The 20041-nt window shown below is 48.3% G+C and overlaps 1 protein-coding gene across 1 annotated transcript; it reads left to right on the top strand.

Moving 5' to 3' along the window:
• The first annotated feature begins 2649 nt into the window (after positions 1 to 2649).
• On the top strand, positions 2650 to 10720 carry AREG (amphiregulin). The gene is made up of 6 exons (XM_052811731.1): positions 2650 to 2876; positions 2991 to 3173; positions 5832 to 6015; positions 6465 to 6623; positions 8404 to 8506; positions 9457 to 10720. The coding sequence occupies exons 1-5, from the start codon at positions 2834 to 2836 to the stop codon at positions 8489 to 8491; spliced, it is 657 nt and encodes a 218-aa protein (XP_052667691.1). The 5' UTR covers positions 2650 to 2833; the 3' UTR covers positions 8492 to 8506; positions 9457 to 10720.
• Positions 10721 to 20041: the final 9321 nt, after the last annotated feature.

Raw genomic sequence — 20041 nt, 5'->3', positions numbered from 1 at the left:
AGATGGTCGAGGCACGGGAAGGACCAGCCTGGCTCCCAAGGCGTTCATTTCTGCCGGCAAGAACGGGGCAGCGTACCACCGGCCCATGCCCTCCCGCTGCGCCGCCGGCGCATGGAAAACAAGGTCTGGCTCGGGGCGGACGCCAAGGAAAGACTCTGGCTGTGCCCGAGTGTGCAGTTCCCTGCACAGGCTCCCTGCTGATCTCTAAGGTGGACCCTACTGGGGTCACCAGCCTTTGGGGAAGCTCCCTGTCCTTCGGGACCGACAGGATAGACCAGCCAGAGCGGGCAAGGGCACGCTGAGCAGCACCCCAGCCTGGGTGTCCTGCTGGAAAACCCCGGGTGCTGCCGGGAGCGGTGGCTCAGTAGGTGGCACTCTGCATCCACGGGGAACCAGCACCTTCCCAAAGGTGAGCCCTGCCCTTGCCGGCCCAGCAACCTGCCCCACCAGCCCAGCCGCCGTGGGGCAGCCCACGGGGGTGAGCCTTGCAGCCCCCTCAAGGCTTCTCCTCCTTTCACCGCTCCTGGGGACATCCTCTGGGAGCTCAGCCTGGGGGCAGAGTCCAAGCGTCCTTCTAGCCCTGGAAGAAGGCCACGGCCAAGTTTAATGCCTCCTCCCCGAGAGCACGCAGCAGAGCTGGGGCTTGTGGTGGGATCCGACCCTGAATGTCCTGAAACACGTGGCCTCTGGAAGGTGCCCTCTTGGAGAAGCAGCCAAGCAGGGCTTTGCCAGGGTGCTGCCATTTGGCAAGAGCTCCCCTGACGTCCCACCTGAACCTCTCCGTGAACAACCGGTGGCCATCACCGCCTTGCTGCATTTTCTGCATGCCGAGGAGCAGTGCTGGTTGATGCCAGGCTGCCCCTTCTTCAAGGAAGCAGGAGCAGCAGGAGGAGGTCGGTGAAATGCCTGACAAATTCGAAGCATGCTGAGCCAAATTCCTCGCTGCTGCCAGTGTGTGAGACGGAGCCATCAGCTGGAGATTGGAGGAGAGAGGGAACGTAGTGAGTCAGGCGCTGGATATGCAGTGTTTGGTCTCTAAACAGTGCAGGTAACACGGGCAATTGCACTCGGGTCATTCAACCTTTCCCCTGCTAAGCTTCTCCTTTCAGTTGCTTAGTAGTTTGCCAAGTGTAGCGCACGGGGCTGAAATTTTCAGTGCTCAGGATATTCGTCGGACTGAACTTAAAAAAATTAATTGAAAATGTTTCCAGTTGATCTCTGACAAAAAAGTGTGAGAAATACTTCATTTTAACAGCTGCAAAAAAGAAAATTCAGGAGGGACGGTGCACTGCTTCGCCGAGGAAGCAGGCCTTGAGTGCAGCAGGCGGGGTGGAAGGAAAACTCCCAGTTTACAAACCTCCCTTTGGCCGTTCTCACGCAAGCAACCCCACTTTTCGATGGAAAAGACCCCAAGCCCCAAAGTCTCTGCCTTTGGGCAAACTCTACTCACACACACTTGGTCTCTGCTAACGCCAGGCCCTGGGAGACTTACGGGGGTCCTGTGGGAAGGGAACTCCGGTCCGAGGGGGAAAGGAAGGGCCCTGTGGAGCCCCCGGCTGCCCCCAGATGATGGCCGAGCTGTAGCCCGGGAGCTGCTCAGCGACTGCCTGCCGGTGCTGCAGCTGGACCGAGCGCTCTCTGTCCCGGGGCTGCGGCAGCCGAGCAGGATTTGTTTTTTCTCTGCTGTAGACACTATGAGAAAAGGCATGGGAAACAACAATAAAAAAGCCCGACAGTAAAGCCGTCAGCTCATGACAATCAGTTTTAATTGCCCTACGCACAAAGGAGCTGACGGAGGGTTGCCGGGGCTGTCTGTCGCAGGTTAACGTCCCAGCGACCGATTCGGCAACTTCTTTTTCAGACCTCTCGGGCATCGCTTCTTGGGATTGGTGTGACCCGGCAAAGACGGCACTGGGAGACGCATATCCTCCTTCGGCGTGCGTGGAAGAGGGGAGAAGGTTTAATGACTGACCAACTTGGATCCCAGCCACCTCGAGCGAAGGCTCCGTCAGCTTCCCGAGCTGTGAGTAGCGTTCCAGCCCCTCTCGGTCAGAAGAGAAGGTCGCCCAGATCCTCCTTTCCCAACGCCCGGCGGCGTTGCCGCCCGCTGCCCTCCTGCCGCGCTGTGCCGAACCTTTTCGGGGAGCGGAGGGGTACCCATCCCTTCGTCCTCGCCCCCCCATAGGGCTTTTCTGGGTTCCCCCCCCCCTACACCAGGGCGTTACAACCCACCGCCCCGGTTTTCGTCCCCTAAAAGTAGGTCTTATGCAAGGCAGTGGTAAGGCGCCCTCCGCTCAGGGCTACCGTGGCGGTGCCGAGCCGAAGTGCCCCCGAGGAGCACATTCGCCTCTGCCTGGACGCACGCCCACCCTCCTCTGCGGGAGTTACTCAGTCGTTACTCATGCGCCACTCAAGCAGACACACGTGGAGCGAGGCGAAGGGCCATCGCCACATTTATTGCCGAAAAATATTTCTGCCGTTATCCGGCCCGCTTCCTCTCGGCGGGGCCGGGGGGGGGGGGGGGGGAGGCAGAGCAAAGAGCAGCCCGCCTCCGCCACAACCTCCCGCCTCTCTCCACACCGGCCCCGGGCCCGCAGCGGCAGAGCGGCAGGTGCGCCTGCGCCGCCCGCGCGCCCTCACCTGCCGCCCCGCCCCGCTGACGCCGCTCCACGTCCCGGCGGGCGAGCGGCGGCCGCCTATAAAGAGGGCGGCGGCGGCGGGCGGCTCCTCATGGAGCGCTGCGCATCGCCGCCGCTGTCTCCCCGCTCTCCCGCCGCGACAACCGTCTCTCTCTCTTTTTCCACCTCAGCAGCCGCCCGCTCCGGGACCGCCAATGCGCGCTGTGGCGGTGATCGCCGTGCTGGCCGTGCTGGCAGGTGTGTGTGCGTGGGGGGGGGGGGGGGACGGTGAGGTGGCGGGCGGGCGGGGGTGTGTGTCGCGCGCCGGCGGTCGCTTTGCCCCCCTGCCCACGGCGCCATTTTGTCTCACAGCGTGCCGGCTTGTCGCCGGGTCTTCGCCCAACGCTACGGAGCCGGAGCGGCGCGGGGACCCCGGCCAGCGGGATACCGAGGCCCGCGAGAGTGAGGCCGTGTCGGGTCCCGATTACGAGGAGGATGAGGAGTACGAGGAGGCGCTGCCCGTCCACCAGTACATCGTGGACGACTTGATCCGAGGTGAGTGGGCAGCCCGCCGGGGGACGGGGCCAGGGGTGAGGGGGGCTCCTCAGCTCGGCGGGGCCGGGGGCTCTCCGGTGGCGGGCACCGACTTCTTTCTGACTTCTCTCTCTTGTAAGGCTGCTGCGCTTAGCTGGTAGAGTACGGAGCAAAAGCGTGCTTCTGCTTGAAATTGTTGCATTTAAAATAGGCTGACGGGGTTGAAAACTTGGGGCGAGTGCGACTGGGGTGTGAGGAAGCTGCAGGTGAGCTGACTGCCTGCTGTACTGCTCTCCTCCTGATAAACATGACAGGAGGGCTGTGATGGGGTGGCTGCCGCTTACTTAGCATGGAAGCATCAGTGGGGTTTATGGGTGCTGTTTGGCCCTAAAGGTGGGATTTATACACCTTGCCTCTCTTGCTCCAAGGATTTTCTGGGTGTTTTCTTGTGATGGCTTCTTTGGGTTGGAATTGACTAACATTTCATGGGAAAGCAGACACTTAAACCCCCTTAAGAGGCTGCAGGAAAGTTTGTTAAGCACCTTTCAGGCAATACTTCACTGTCAATAGCTATTGTGTGATTTTTTTTTTTTTCTTATTTGTCCACTTGTTAAGCTGTGAGGAGATCTGAATAGCCCATCTGATAATAGGGATGGGAGGATTTTGTTGGTTCTGGCCTAAGTGCAGTTGTAATACAAGCCAGGTACTGGTGAGTGATTTGAACCTCCGTGGATGTTAGTAGGCTGGTGTTGTTGCCTTCTAGGGTGGATCTGGCTATTCTCTTTTTTCCTGTGGAAACACCCTGAGACTTGAATGAGACTAAAGGACCTCTTAGGTGAAGGGGCACCATGCTCCAGATGTTCAGTCTAGGGAATTTATGGACCCTTGCTGAAGTTTTTTATCAGCTGTAGACCCCCAGGGTAAACAGGAATGTCAGAGTTACTGAGCAGTTAGTCCTGTAAAACTACTGGCTTGGTGACTTAAGTGTTGTATAACTGCACAGAAACCAGAATTGTTACCAAACGTGGTTGGTTTGTAGACCAGCTCTTCTACTTGGCATGAGGTTTATCTGTGGAGCCTTCAAGCTGTTATGATTCAACTGCGGATGGCTTTCCTGGCTATGCAGCTGCAGACAGGGACACGGAGATCAAACTGACACGCTGAGCCTTGAAGAGGGAAGAATGGAAACGGCCTCAATTATGAAAGTGTGAACCTAAATATCAAGTCGAACTGGACAGAATAGGGGCCTCGGCTGTCGGTAGTAAGCTCACACTTCTAGGGACAGGAAACCTTGCTGCAGGAACAGTGTTCCTCATATACATATTAATATAGTTTATACCATTTGAATCAGAGTTCTGGTTGCTGAAGGCGTTTTTGCTTTTAAGTAACTTCAAGCCAGGCTTGTTGCTCTAGAAGTTAAAACAATCAGCTGTCTAGACAACAGTGAACTACACCTTGTTTCTTTGTGCAGGCTCTCGCCTTGTCACTAGAAATACAGGGTTATGAAGTAGTCAAATCCAGTTGTGTCCTGTTGTGGTGATCGCCTATATGCATAGTGCTCTGGGTAAAATATTAATACTCCAGAAATAATGTTCGTTGGGTCTGCAGAGCACAATCGAGAAATTGTAGAGTATTGTAAATAGCTCTACTGTTCTTAAGACCTGTTCAAACTCACCTAGTTAACTGTTACTCCTGAATAGCACAGTGTTGCACTGAGAGGACTTGCTTTATGGCTAGCGGTAAAGGTATGGGTTTTTCAGAGAACCGGTGTTTTACCAACTTGCTCTAGAACCATGCTGTCGAGCTTTGATGCCTGCATGGAGCAGCTACAGAGCTTATGACCCTTAGTCAGTGACTGGCTTCAGCTTGTTCTCCCCAGTGAAAGGAAGATGATTGCCCTTGCTTAAATCCAAAGGCTACTAAGTCACCAGCATTTTAAACCACACTCTTCTAGAGGTTTGTCTTAATTGAGATAATGAGGGGCAACAGTAAGCGGCAGAACAAATAACCCGACTCTTGCAAACTATCCTGCCTTCGCTCCTTCGGTGCACTCGGCATTTCTCTCAAAGTAGGAGAACTGGAAACAAACTATCTTCTGCTGAAGACAGCACTGCAGGTTATTTGGGAGAAACAAGTATGCTAACTGGGATAGCAAGCCGTCTTGCCTCTACAAGTGCCCAGGACTATCTAGCGAGTTATAATGCCTTTCATCACGGATGCAAATGGAGAGTTTAGAGCCATGGAGGCTGTTCGCCTTTTATCTGACTCGATATAACTGCTGGATGGCTTGGCTCAGCGTGAACTCGGTGTTCTTTACAGGTCTATGCTTGGACCTGCACAGTTTCACTCAAGTATCTTAAGCTGTGAAATGCTGCAGTCCTTCAGCTCTGCTGCTCTTCATCTCTGCTGGCTCTCTCAGCTCATCTGCTCGTACTGCTTTTGGCCTGCATTGCACAGGACTTAATGGTGGCAGAGCTGTGCTTCGTGAGCTTCTAAGCTTGCTGCCTTTGTGCTGGGTGTGACGTGCCCAGCTGCATGCTCACTTGCATCCTATGCTTCCTGGTCACAGATTCTCCTGCAGTGACCATCCCCCTACCCCTCACCAAATTCTGTAATTCAATTTTCGCAGAATCTAGCTTTTTAGCATTGCTAGACTGAGTCATCTTGTCCTTTTTTCAGTTGAACCTGTGGTTAAACCCAAGCCAACAAAGAGGGGGGGTGAGAAGAATGCTGGCAAATCAAGAAGGAAGAAAAACAAAGGGAAAAACAAAAAGAAAGGGACTCCTTGTGAATTGGAATACAAAAACTTTTGCATCCATGGTGAATGCATATACCTAGAACATCTCCAGATGGTGACCTGCAAGTAAGTTACTTGAACCTTGTGAGTTAGGTGTGATTGGCATGAGCTGGTGGCATATGAGGGCTCAGAGAAAAACCAGTGTCAACTTGGCATAGATCCATCTCCTGCCATATTTTGACTGAGAATCTTTCTGCCATGTAAATTAAGTGATGATGGAATCTGAGATGCATAACAAGCCACTGAACTCATCAGTTGGTCATAAACTCAAACCAAAAGAATGAAAAGGCGTGTCTTCCTGGAACATCACGCCCAAACTAATCTCGACTTGTTGAAATGCTGACAAACCTTGTGCTAGAGCAGTGACTGCATTTCATGAACACGCTCTGAAGCGAGCATCTTGAGATTCATGGGAAACTCTGAAGATGTCTAAGTCAGGTTTGAATGTGTGTGGGTGTCCTTGGCTCCAGACAGCACCGGAGCTGATAAGAACTTGTGTTCATGTTTACTTGCAGGTGTCATCAGGATTTTTTTGGTGAGCGCTGTGGTGAACAGTTCATGAAGACTCAAAGGAAGAATGATGTGGCAGACTACTCGAAGACTCTGTTGGTAGTGGTAGCTGTCCTGCTCTCAAGCATCAGCTTCATTACTGTACTTATCATTGTGATAGTGCAGTAAGTATTATACTCTTTGGTGTCTGTCTAGCTTAAGCGTGAGTGGGGCTCGTGTCCAGTAGCCCCAAAACGTGCGTGGGTCATCGGAATTACCTGTGTGGAAGGCATCCAAAAGGGCTGAGTTCTTATCCCAGCTTGGTTATGTCTTGAGGGTAGAAGCAAGGTCTGAGGAGTTCCTAAGTGACTTAAGTGTTCACTTACCCTGTCTCGCTATTGGCTGTGGGCAGCCTGTGACCCTTACGTTTGGGAAAAAAAGAGCCTTTCTGCTCTTGCTACGGCCGGGATAGTTACAGTGGTGCGGAACATCAGCAGAAAGTGGAGGAGGAGCATTAATGCTGACACAGCAGAGCCTGCCCTAATCCTTGTGGAGAAGCCTGCAAGCAGTAATGTAACAGCCTCACGCTTGGTTATTATCCAACAACTGGGTACACAGCTGGAGGGAAGGAAAAGGTGCTCCAACTGTCCATTTATTAATGGACGTTGCTGGGCTTAAATACTTAACACTGGGGAGGGAAGCAGATGGGGAAGTCAATGCTGTCAGTCCCAAGTACTGTGCTACTTGCTGTTAAGACGGAGGGAACAACCGTTACAGCCTAACCAACTGCTGACAGTGTAGTGTGGTGGGTAATCAGAATCTGGGGTCCTGTTGTGAATAAACTAGAAGAGCTTTTCTGGATACGTGTTTCAAGCCATATGTCCAAGTAGTCTTTGCACCTGCTAAAAAGCAGTATGCAGCAGCTTGTGCTTGCCTGTGCCTTTGCTTCTTGCCTGTGTGTTTGCTGGGAGGTTGTGCTCACGTTAGGTAATCAGCACAGGAAGCCAGACTTCAGCGTTTCCTGAGTATTGGAGCAGTCCTCCAGTTCCGACACTGCAGCTCCACCACGTTAGGGCTTGAGATATTGTAGGTGAAACTCAAAAGTTCAGTCTAATTTTAGATCCTGATGCAGTACATCAACTGAATTGGGTACGTGCTGTACTCTTTCCTGCAATTCAGGAAACAAGGTGTGCATTTGTCATTTCACAGTTGCTTCATATTCAGATCTGAACTTGAGGAATGCTGGGATGAACACTTGTTCTCTGAACACTGCCTCATTCCTTGCTGCTAGGAGAGATAACCAGTTCTGTAGTGCTGTAAGAGTAAATGATCATTGTTAGTTTCTGGAGTGAGGCATGGAATAGGATTGTACTTGTTTCGTGCTCTGAAGTCTCACAAGCTTGAGGTTCATGAATCTGTACTTTAATCCAGACAAGGTAGATGGTCAGTTTGGAACAGTCACTAGAAAAGACTGGAGAAAGTGGGGGGGGAAATCAGTAAGCGGCTTGCTTACTATGTGTTCAAGGGACACATCAAGGGGACAGGAACTTCAGATACTTGAAGTCCACAGGGCTCTGCTGTGGGGAGGAGGAAGGCAGTCAGGTCCCTGCAGCCATTTGCTAAAGCCACCAGGAAATCTGTCCCCCAGGAAGCCGCCTGGCGCTTTGCGCAGTTCCATCAATAAACCCTCTTCATCTTGCTACCCAAATGGGCTTAAGCCGAGAAGCCCTGGCTCTGTGAGGCAAAACTGGCAGTGCCTAACTCAGGGGCTCCTTGACTTTATCGTCAGATACTTGCTTGATGCTGAATGCTTAAAAACTGCCTTGCTTGAAACTTCCTGCTGCTGAGGAATTGCCTGAGGATTCAAAGGACTCCAGTCTAAATGCTGCAGAGGATGTGGGGGCTGGAAACAACAGGATGTATGTCAAGGTTCAGAATGACCTCTAACGTGCTGTAATTCCACAGGGTCAGGAAAAAGTGTCCTCGGTATGAAGAGAAAGAAGAAAGGAAAAAACTTCGACAAGAAAACAGAAATGGCCATGTTGGTGTGTAAATGGGGAGAAAGCAGGTATGAAAGCTGACTTGAAACGCCTTCCAGTCCTTCCAGGCTGGAGTTACCCACGTGAGAATTGCATGCATGTTTTGTGAAGCTAGTGTTTGCTTTGAACACTTGAAGTGCGTTGAAACACATAGGTTACGTGTGAAAGACTGGCTTGGTCTTCTGCTTTCCCAAAACCACCTGAGTTGTGCTAGTTCTTTAACAGCTCTGTTAACTTTCTGGCTGCTGTCTTAAAGAAGAAGTGAGGGTAGGAAGCTGTACTGAGATAAGTGAACTTGTGAAGAAAAAATCCTGAATGCCTGGGCAGAGGCAGGTTTAGTGCAAGAAAGCATGGTAGACTTCCATCATGGAAGATGGTGCAGCAGCCAAGTGAATCATCACCCCTCATAAGAGAAGTACTGAGCATTTTCATGTCTTCTCTCCAAGGCTTCAGGAAGTTTCTGGTGCTTAGAGGCTGTAAACCAAGACCAAGCTGCCAATTCTGTGAGCACCATGGTTAGTCTCTCAGTCAAGTTTCATACTGTCACAGCAACTGAGTGCTAAAGCTCCTTGGCCTAGGTGGATCACGCCTGGGAGAAACCTAGTGGATTTTAATGAGCAAGCAAGTTGGTTTCTTCTGAGCGAAAGTGTACCTAACAGCAGACTTGAGGACCCTTACTGAATAGGAGTTACACTACGAGCTGAAGGAGGAAACCATAAAGGACAGTCCTGAGAAGTTCTGGCAGAACTCAGGATTTTTGCTTTGCCACCTGTCAGCTACAGACCTTGTCCAGCTTTGTCCAGTGACAGTTGGAGTGTTTTGCCCAAAGCTTACTTGAAGCTGAAGAGTATCTAGCAGAGTGTCCTCAGGTGTTTGCACATCCTTAACCTGCCTGCCTCAGATGTAGGTTTGATGTGGTTCTAGCGCAGAGTGCTTGTGTCTTGGGTGGTGATTAATGTCCCTGGTCTGCCCCTTACAGAACAATTCTCATGTGGCCACTGCCAAGCTGCAGGGTACCTCTGGCTACCTGACACATCCACCTGGACACTGTGGGCTGGAGCTGTTGCCACTAAGCCCTGATTCATCAAGACAGAGGCTGCTGCAAGGAGATGTCAACATGCTACTTGCTGCTGAATTGCTTGCTGGGGAGGACAGTTACCACTACATCTGGGCACAATGATGTGGAAGGAGCTGCTGCTGTGGGGTAGAGGACCTGCTGTCAAGACCTGCTAGAGACTACTGCTACCGAGCCCTCTCTATCAGTCCCGGAGCTCCAGTCCCTGCTGTTGTGTGGATGGACTTTATTCTGTTAGCAAGTCTCCTTTGGCAGCAATGCGACTCTGAGGGAGAGAGCTTGTTGCAGCTTTCTGGAATGGATGCAGGGGAGAAAATTCCGTTCTCTCTCCCAGAGTGAAAAAGGGAAGAGCTCTGGATGGCTTCCCCCCCTAGACCTCAGTGGATGAAAAACCTAATTCTGCTGTCACTGTGCTCACTGTTGATACCAGCTTCAAAGAACTTCATCTCTAGTTCTGACTTGCAGGGTGTTGGTGACAGATCTTTGTCAGCCACACCTGGGTTCTGTTACTGTATGTGTGGAAAGTAATCCCTCTGAATTCAGTAGGACTTGTTGTGTGAGTGGAGCTATCCATTTGCGTGTGCGCTAGCCTGAGTTAGAATTAGTCTCCTCAGGATGCTGAGACAGTAAATGCAAGATCTGAAGCTCTGTATCTGAAGGAAAAGATCCATGCTCAAACAAGCTTATAAGCCTGGACCCATCTGTTACAAACACAAAGCTACTTCTGTTACCCAGATACTCGATGCTGCTTTAAGCAGCACTTAAAGGACAAAATGCTTCACTTGAGATCCAGTCAGTTGAACTTGACAGAGAACCTGTTCCTGTGAAGAATTAAATTCATGCACTGACACTCCGCAAGCAGTGGTCTCTTGTGCTCTACCTTCGGTGCAAAGAACTCAACTTACCTCAAACTTTTCTGACCCAACTGTCTTTGGTTTCTTGAACTGTCCATGTAGTCTTGAGCACAGAGTATTATTTGAGTTCAGTTTCTTCTTGGAAGAGTGAATGTGTTCTGTATAAACAGAGCAGAATTCTTCTGGTAGCAGAGAAACACCATTAATTGTCAAGTCATATCTGTAAATGTGTAAATATTTATTACTGTATTTAATATTTAATGTTTCCATAACAAACTTATTTATTTTATAATTAAACTTTTTACATAACCTAATCATGGTAAGATTTTTTTTTTTCTTGCTCTTGGGAGTACATGTAAACACATGAAATTAGAGCTCGGTTTCTCCTCAAAGCAGGAATTTCAACACTTCAGAGCACAAAGTACGGCTGTGAAGAACTATAGCCATGTGTCAAGTATGAGCTTGGTGCTCTCACAAGAGTGCAACTTGTTTGTAAACAAAATGTGCAAATGCAAGTACTTGTTTCTGTAGGAAGTCCACTTAATTCAACTACAAAGGACTCTTTCAGTTACTGGATTAGGGAGGGGCTAAGTGAGCCACCTCGTTGGAAGCAAAATCTTAAACTGAAGTTTGAGCAAATGAGTGGCCCTTTGGACTGGACTAAAGAGCAGGGACTATTGGAGAGGGGAGAGCCTTTAATCTCCGTGCGGTCAGAGAGAAGTTGACAGTGGCTTGAAACTTGCTCTTAAATAAATGAGGAAAAGCAGAGTAGCCTCAGGTCAGTGACTCCCTAAACAGAAAGGGAGCCTTGGCCTCCACAGTCTACCTTGAATTTCTTTTCCTCCCCAGGTAGTTATTAGTTGAACTGTGTGCTGATGTTCCCTCGAAACATGTCTAGCAGTGAGCTGGGGTCTAAGTTGAGAGTTGCCTGAAAAAATGAGCGTCAAGGCGGTGTTTGGCTTTAAAACCACAGTTATAAAGCGGATGATTGAGAACCTTGTGTTGAGGGCCTTTTCTCAAAAGCATATTTGAGAGGTGTCACTGGCTGTGGCTTAGCTTGAAGCAGGGAAGAAAAAAAAAAAACCCAAACGAAAATGCACAACCAATTTTAATTAGGACCCAAGTTGTGTACCTGGTGTAGTAGAGTGTAGTCCTGTCCAGAGTAGCCGAGATGCGTTTGCCTTGGCCTCCTGACTTCGCAAGTAGTTCTCAGACTTTGAAAGCAGCTTGTATGGTATGTAGCTGAGGTACAGGTAAATGTATTGCAACATCTCTTGGGAAGATTGCAAGACTTCATTCCAGGGAACTTGCTTCATTACCAGAGTAAACAGCACTTCTCCAAGCGGCTTTTCCACAGACATTTGCTATTAGAGCTCTGGCAAGAAAAGCTGTTTCTGTCAGTCATGCCAAGCTTTTTGCTTTGGAGTAAACAAGCCCAATCTCAGTGGTAACCAAGCCATAGCTTAGTGAGACTGGGGATGGATTACAACTCCCATTGGAAAGCTGTGAGAGGCTTCTTCCAGAAACGCTTATTTCTCTAGTCTTCTTCCTGGAGTAACTATCAGCTTTTCTACTTGATAAGCTAAACCAATGCTAGCACAGAAAACTGAGCTGTTTTCCCTTTTCCCTCCCCAGCTTGAAAGCCTAACAGGAGTGAAGCTACTATAGTTTAATTTGTTTATTCCAGCTGTTTATATTTTTCATACTCTGATTACTGAGTGGACCGGAGGGTGTTTTCCAAAAATAGGCAGTTAGGCCCAATTGAGCTATTTCTGGGCGGCTGGACTCTTGAAAATTTGAGTGTCAGCTGGTGTTGTCCTGGCTTGGACTTGCAACTTGTATCAATAATCGGGAAGGAAAATTGTTGCGGAGTCTCCTTAGCTGAAAGTTTGTGAACAGCGGAGGGCAGGCTTCACAGAAGATTTGTTCCTCTCTAGGGTTTTAGGTTACAGCCAGATTTTCTGAGAGGCAGGGCAGCCAGCAACTCCTTCGTAGAGAAGACTTTTGCTGTGGGTCAGTCACATCCAGCATTGCTATAGTGCTTGCTAGCAGAGCAGAGCTTTTCTGTGCCCGAGAGATGACGGCTGTCGTGTGCTAGGCAGGGAACTTCCCGTGTTCTTTGCGGTGGCTTGCTGAGCGCTGCAGAATGTTTTCTGTGTATGCCGAGGGAATTCTTCTTTGAGAAATTTAGTGCAGGGAGTTAAGGGCAAATCTCCCTGTCCGGGAATGACATACGTAACTGTAAATTCAGAACTGATATACAGCTTTGCATTTAAAAAAAAGATTCCCTTAATTATGTTTTTAATCAATTATAACTTCTAGCAAGCAGTAATGGTTTTTTCTGCTTGAGCTATGGTCCTGATGTGTAACAGCTTGCTACCAGCTTCCTAATGTAAATTTGATGCACAAGCACCATCAAGATCTATAGTGTCCAGTGGGTTGCTTGCTTAAAAAAACACCACCACAACTAATGGGTGGAACTATATGCCTGGAAGTCTCTTGCCGTCCAAGGATGCTACACTTGTGTGACAAGCAAATGTGATCTGTTGTAGGGCAAGGCCAAAGACAATTTTTATTGTTGATCCTGCACAGCCAGGTCTGCTCTTCAGGATATATACATCATCTGGCTTTTAACTTGCTCCCCCCACCATGGAGTTACCTTAGTTCCGCTAAGCATGCCTGGGTTTCTGGTCCCACATCTTAGCAGTAAGTTATGCCTCCAGATCTTTCTTGACCTTCCAGTGGTAATGTTACTTTGACAGGAGAGCTTCTATGTCCTTGGTCGCTTGTAGTTGTCTCTGCTGAGACCCGGAAGAGTAGCCTGATGTTTTTGCACAATTTTCTGCGCACATGGCTGATTTTGCAAGGTATTTCCGATAGCCAGATCAGTATCCAGGAATTCTGGTAATGTGAGGGTCATGTCTGCTTGCACAATTCTTCCCTCTCTCCCCAGTGTTTTGTTCTCCATGATTATTGCATTTTGTAGAAAAAAGGGATAGCTTGGCACAGTGTTTTTCTCCGTTGTGTATTTATGAAGCTTTTGAGTGTTTTGCAGTTGTCTATGACCAGAGTAGCTTCCTGTCTACTTCTGGACTTCGCTTCCCTCCTACCCTCCTCCTGGTATGCCCCTTTTCCCTCAGAGCAGTAGCAGGTGTTCCTTTGAATCTTGGCCTGCTGGATATTACAGGAAGGCCAGTTCTGTGTGGCAATGAAAAGGTATGAGTTTAAGATGTTTTCTTTTCCTCGGTAAATCCAGGTATACGCAGACATCTGTGAGGTTGATTGTACTGGTAGTTGCCACAAGTAGATGTTGTGCAGTGGTTTGCCAAAATCCACCTTTGAGTTGTTTGATGCCACTTCCAGTAACTGGTATAAAGTTTCGAGTTCTTAAAATAACCTTGGGCGTTTTTTATATCAATATACTTACCTAGCCTGTTAGCGCTACAAATACTTCAGTAAACTACCTGAGCAAACAGATCTGAAAGCAAGGTTGTTAACTGGGACAAATGCTTGCCTCTTTTTGAAGAGCTTTTCTTGATGCGGTAACGGTATGTCTCGCTTCAGTGAACAATCCTGCAATCACTTGGCTCTTGAGGCGTTATCTTTCATAGGAAGTGATGGCTTCATGTTCTTGGTGACAGCTGAATGCAGTGAGTGAGCGTGCTCAAGGAGCAAGGGCCAGTTGTCGGTGTCAGCGTCGGAGTCTGTTCTCATGAGATACATCAGTGGACAGAACGGTTGGACGGCCTTTAATAAGCAAACCTTGATTCCTTCTCATTTTGTGAACAAAGCTGTACATACCTATCGTTCCTCTGCTGGTTACACCTTCCTTGAGCAAGTAATCCTTGTTTACTGCAGGTCTGGCTTTGCCTATGACTTGTGAGTTTGCTCGGTTGAGACAGCTACGCCTGTGAATGTCAGAGGGAAACAGCTATTGTTTGCTTACTGTGGATCTAGGCCCAAAGCCAAGGAAGCAGGATTTATGCCTTTTTCAACCAAAGGCGACCTGTGAGGTGGGACTTCTTAAATCCAAGGTAAAGGAATGCTTTAAAAATGCATTTTCCTAATAAGGAGAGTAGCAGTTTTTCTTGAGGAAAAACCAAATTTTCATTCATACGCTTTTTGTGTGAGAAAGATATACTTTTTTGCATATAATTCAGAAGAAAGCTACTTTTCAGCTCAACATTTTTTGACTGAAATAATGCAGCCTATTCTCTTTGCATTTTCGGGACAAAAAGCAAAGCTAAATAGTGTGAGAGTCTGATCTAACACAGCATTTCCAATATGTCTTAACCTAGATATCATACCCTCATTCCAACGCCATGCAAGCTAAGTCAGATAACACCATCGTTACTTCTAACTGCCTTTGGATTCTTGCCTATTGATGCCTTTGTCCAGACACTGGAAAACAGCTTCCTCCTTTGAGTGGTTTTCCTTACACAGCTGGCAGTGAATTTGTATTTGGGTATCAGACAGCAGTCACTTACAGACTGAATTAGTTTGTGGGTGGTGCTTGAAACCTGCTATTTTTCCAGAAAATAAGGAAGTACGTGTTTTAGCATCAGTTACGTTCTTTTTGCTTAGGGAAGGAAATCTCTTCAGCACTGCAGGTAACTAGTTAAAAAACAGTGGAGACAGAAATGACTTTTGGGTGTCTAAAGCAATGAATAGATTTTAAAATGTCTCTATTGGAGCATCCACAGCTCCTGTCAGCGTAGGGTCTGAGCACCTCAAAACAATCCAGATCGTATGATGTGCTGTCAGACCTGCATTCCACTCCTTATTTCAGTGCTGGGATGGTAAGGTGAACTGTTGGCAGTCGAACAAGAGCCGAACCTGTTAGCTGTCCCAAGTTTTAGCCACAAGACTTAAATCCTTTGCCCTGACATTTCTAAGCAGTGTGATTTATGTTCAGAAATGATTAAAGGTGCACACAGAAAATGCAGGTAGAAAGAGTTGCAAATGAAACTTTCAAATGTAATTTTCATGGGCACAGTTAGTGTGGCTCCTGTTGATATCTGTCTGCATTGCTTTCATACCGTATCTGCCTCTTGTGGGTCTGGCTCCTTCCATTTAAAAGGCACTTTCCTGACTTATGCCTGGAGATGATTACTGTGAGGGATGAAAGGCAGACACCTCTTGGGTGGAGCAGAACAGAGCAAAACCAAACCAGGGCTTAGGGCAACAAATGTCCTGTCAGGTCTTAGTTCCTCTCATTTATGATGAAAGCTTTTCAAGAACGTGAACAGTAGCTATGTGTCTTAATCCTGTTGAGATGTTCTATGCAAGCGCTAGTGTATTGCCTGAAAAAGACAGCAGCAGTTGGAATTTCAGCTGGAAGGGGGAGTGAGGTGGAAGGATAGAGTAGCAGAGCAGAGCAAAATGGGCCAGGGTCAGTACAGGATTTTGCGTTATGACTCCCCAACAAATACCCCTGTCATGGAAAAATAGTAACTTCCCTTTTAGTTTTAAAGACTTACCTAGGATAATTCCCATGAGCTCTGTTATCACCTGTGAAGGAGCTCTTAAAGTGCTGAATTCGACCAATACCTCTCTCATACTACTACAAATATTAAGAAAAGGCATAGCAAGGAATATTAAGGCATAGTAAGGCACATTAAGGATTGGTCCCTGCGCTATGTAAGTGCACATCGTAGTACCAGTATTTCAGTGCCTTTTGTAGGCTCAGCAGTAAGCACTTCTTACCTGTCTGCAGTGGGGGAGAGGCTCAACGGAATACTGACGCAGTGATGCATGCTGTGACGTGGATAAAAACAGACACCATTTCCAGGCCTTTGAGAAGCTTGTATTAGCAGCAGCAATACGAAGAAAAGGATGCCCTTAGCATGGCTGCACGCTTACTTTTCTCGGTCACGTTTATGGTCTTTAAGTTGATGAGACACCACATAGAAAAGATATGTTGCCATTAGCTACATAGCCATGCCTTTAAAAGATAAAGTTAAGATTTGAAAGAAGACATGAGGTCCACAGACAGAAATGCTCATCAGTTTCAAGCCTCTAATTAGGGGCACAGAAACTGCTGTTGTACATACAAGCTTGGTGATGGCACTTGCAAATAGGTAGCCAGGGGAATTTTGTATTTGGAGTAGTCTCTCTGCAGATGTGACGGGAACTCTGCTTGCAGTAGAATATATGCGATGACTACTTTTATGCCTTGTCCTTGTTCTTCTATTTAAAAAAAAAGAGAAAAAAAAGATTGTTAGCACTTCTCTGTTCTATGTCCATCTCAGCAGTGCAGACTGGAATTGAACTGGTTTTTCTGTGGGCTGGCACGATTTACATAAGAAATCACTTACTGCAATGCTAATGAGCAAGCAGTGCAAGACTCAACAACGCGTGTCTATTAGCAAAAATATCGCAAGAAAAGTTGGGAAGGGGTGGTGAACGGTGGCGGTGGGGAGCTTGTTAGCTATCAGCTCTGTCTAGTCTTGGTCCCAGCAGCATCAGCGTGAGTTCCGTCATTGATTTAGTGGGAGCTCAACAAAAACAGTAGTTCAGAAGATCCCGTCCTTTTGCTGGGGTCTGAAAAATTCTGCTTTAAGACATGATTAAAGCATTTCATAATTCTGTTTGTCAAGATTATCTTGGCTTGTGCTAATAGCTGCTTTGGCTCAGAAGACATACATGGGTAACTGAGGCCTTCCTGGTGCATCTGGAATATAGTTTAAACACATGGTTTCAATTTGCATCTTTCTCTCTGTTACAACCCTGTTTCTCGTTTTACCTGGTTCAGGAGTGTGCTTAAGCCGTGCTCACCGTTCAGCTATTTCATCTCCAGGATGCGTTTAAGTCCACACACTGCTGCAGAGCGTGTCACGCAAAGCTGTTACACGCTGAATCCTGAGTGGGAGTAGGATGAGTGTTGCCACTGAAATAACTCAGTGCTTTACTGTCTCACAGTGATGTTGCACAACAGTCTCTAAATGAATCCCACTCATACATCCCAAGTGATTGCGCTACAGTTCAACACTATGATTCAACATCCATGGTCTCGCTGGTGCTGGGGAGATGCTCCACAGAATGGTAAACTTGCAGCAAAACAAGGCAGCTCGTGTTTTCTTGGGAGGAGCAAATTAATAACAAGCATTATCTTCATCAAATGTTCCCAACTTTAATGAAGGCCGAAAGCCTTTCGTCCCCTTGCTCAAATTTCATCACAGCCATCCCCGGTCTGGGCTCAGCGTGTGAGCCAGTCTGGAGGGAGCTCTTTGGAAAACAGCCAGCTGGTCTGCCAGGAGATTGGATCCAGTTGCATCAGCATGGGAGCAGGAATGCTCCCAGGGCTGGCAGGACCAGTCCTGACTGGTTTTCCCAAAGCTCCTCCCAGAGGGAGCTCCTGCAAGGACATCCACTTACCTCACCAAAACCTGGGTGATCCAGGGATCCTGAAAGTAGAACAGCTGTTACCTGGCAAAAGCAGGGAAGGGATTAACCCTTCCCTGGACTCCAAGCCCGGTGACAGAGTGAAATGATAAGTGAAACAGCCCCCAAAATGCTACCAAGCCGTACTGTCTTTCACTGTCACGGCTACAGAGCTATCACAGATGAACATCTACCAAAACAAGGATGAGCCAGGCCCTTGTTTAGTGGAAGATAAAATCAATTGGTCTGTGCTGATTAACAGCTGATGATACAGATAACTTTATGGAGAGCACTCTAGCCTTTCAGAAAGGATGTCTCAGACTGACTGCTTTGTGCAGGGTTATCAATGCTTGTGACTTCACTGTGAACCTTTCCATCAGCAGTGGTGCTTCAAGGAGGAAACGGTTGTAGTTTTTGGTCTTTTATATTAACAGTGTTTCAGTATGAAGCTTTGGAGGAACTTAAAGTATTTTGTACTTGTATTTGTACGCATGCACATCAAATCTAAGCATCTGCAATTGCCTGGTACTGTGGAGGACTAGACGAGGCAGTCCCTTCAGGGGCGCAGTCCCTGGAGATGCTTAATGGTGTGTTGCACAAAGGACTGGCTCCTGGTATGGTGGCATGGCCTGAGAACCTAAAGTTTCACATACCTATTTTGAGCAAGGACATTTATGGCCCCTAGGACCAGAAAGGATAAAGTTCAGTGTATGACCTAAATGTTACCCTAAAGACTTCTGAAAATACCAAGACTTACTTTACTTCCTCTCCTGATTTTTAGAGTCAGCGTCATGACTTGGGAGGCCCACCTGCCAACTGTGACATGGCTTAAGCTGGGAGCCCGAGACCACGAGTGAGAAACCATCTTCGACCTCAGTAGGTAAGTTTCAATCTCCCATCCAGGCAGCACGGGAGCGTGGTATGGGCAGACATTCCAGCCCAGCTGATATCAGGTGCTCTGAAGGAAGTAGGACAGGCAGCAGACAAACCCTCAGGCCTGTTTATGAAATATTCCTATGCAGTAGCTCCCAAAGTGAAGTGTAGGGAGGCTCACGGTTACCAGGGGAGGAGGAAGCAGGGGTTGGGGGGAGGCAGTTTGCTACTAATGCTATGACCTATGCAAAAAAAATAGCCTGACAATTGCTTCTTCACCCCCCTACCTTGCTAATGACTATTGGAAAAGCTGTCTCCAATGCAAAGCATCTGGGATGACTTCGTAGCACAGAGAACATTGATTAAACAGACGGTATCACCCACGAGCGCGGCTAAGCCGGCGACCTTGTACATGTCTTGGGGAGAAACAGGATATGCCATACAAGACAGTGCTTTGCATTGGGTTGCTGTGCCCACACGCCTTCTGCCGTGACCTGGTGTGGCGTGTCTGCCTGGCCTCCCAGAGGACACTCACTCACAGCCCACAGATACTGCTGTGGCTCACGTGACTAATTGCAGCTCAGAGGCCTGCCCGATGGGATTGGGGCCACAATGACAAGGTGCCGGGCAGGAGAGAGCCACTGGAGGTGGTTTTTTTTCTCTGCACTGTTCTGCCAGGAAGGGTTCATCCTGCCTGGAGTATAGCCTCCTGGTACCTCTTGTTCCTCCTTGCTGTAGTCTCTGTCCTGTAGGGAGTGTGGTACCACTGTGCGTGTGAACAGCTGTTCACCCAATACATGTGCCCTTCTGAGCTGTGAGTTGCAGTGTGTTTCCCCAAGAACCCCAACCCTCTGCTTTCGCTTCCTTAAGAAGCTGAGATTGGTGGTGCTTCACACCTTTAAGCATCCTTTTCTCACCATCCTTTGTCAGATCTGTGAAATGTACTATGCCTTCTTAGAGAATCAGGACAGCTAAGTGGGGAGTTCATCCCTGGCATGGACAAAGACCTGACAGTTGCAGGATCTCCTGTAGGACTCAGGTCTGTGTGTGCATTTCTAACTTTTGTGATTCACTTGTGACCATTAAGGGTCCCGTTAGTGTAATAGCACCGCTCTGATGTTCTGGCCCAACTGCAGTATGATGGTGATGCCTCTCCTGGACCTCTTTGCTATCTCCTTCAGGCTTGCGCTCTCTAAGCTCTTTCCTGCATTTTGTCCGAAGCGGTGTGCTGTCGGCTGTTGCTGCGAGGGGAAGGTTGGCTGGCGGTGCTGGCAAGGTGCAGGCAGGTTTTGCAGTGTCCAGGGTGTTACCTCACCCTATGGAGCCTGCCTTGAAGAGATTAAGCAACCGGGACCTCATCGCACTGGCAACAATAGTGC

This window comes from Harpia harpyja, chromosome 2 (genome assembly GCF_026419915.1).
Source record: "Harpia harpyja isolate bHarHar1 chromosome 2, bHarHar1 primary haplotype, whole genome shotgun sequence".
In the NCBI taxonomy this organism is placed as follows: Eukaryota; Metazoa; Chordata; class Aves; order Accipitriformes; family Accipitridae; genus Harpia; species Harpia harpyja.
The sequence above is the reverse complement of the archived record's forward strand: the minus strand, read 5'-3'. Positions and strand labels throughout refer to the sequence as shown.

What these genes read in the sequence shown, in the direction of transcription:
- AREG (XM_052811731.1), top strand. Translation starts at nt 2,834, where the DNA reads ATGCGCGCTGTGGCGGTGATCGCCGTGCTGGCCGTGCTGGCAG. An exon ending in CGTGGACGACTTGATCCGAG is followed by an intron (nt 3,174 to 5,831) that starts GTGAGTGGGCAG and finishes TCCTTTTTTCAG; the next exon opens with TTGAACCTGTGGTTAAACCC. An exon ending in CTCCAGATGGTGACCTGCAA is followed by an intron (nt 6,016 to 6,464) that starts GTAAGTTACTTG and finishes GTTTACTTGCAG; the next exon opens with GTGTCATCAGGATTTTTTTG.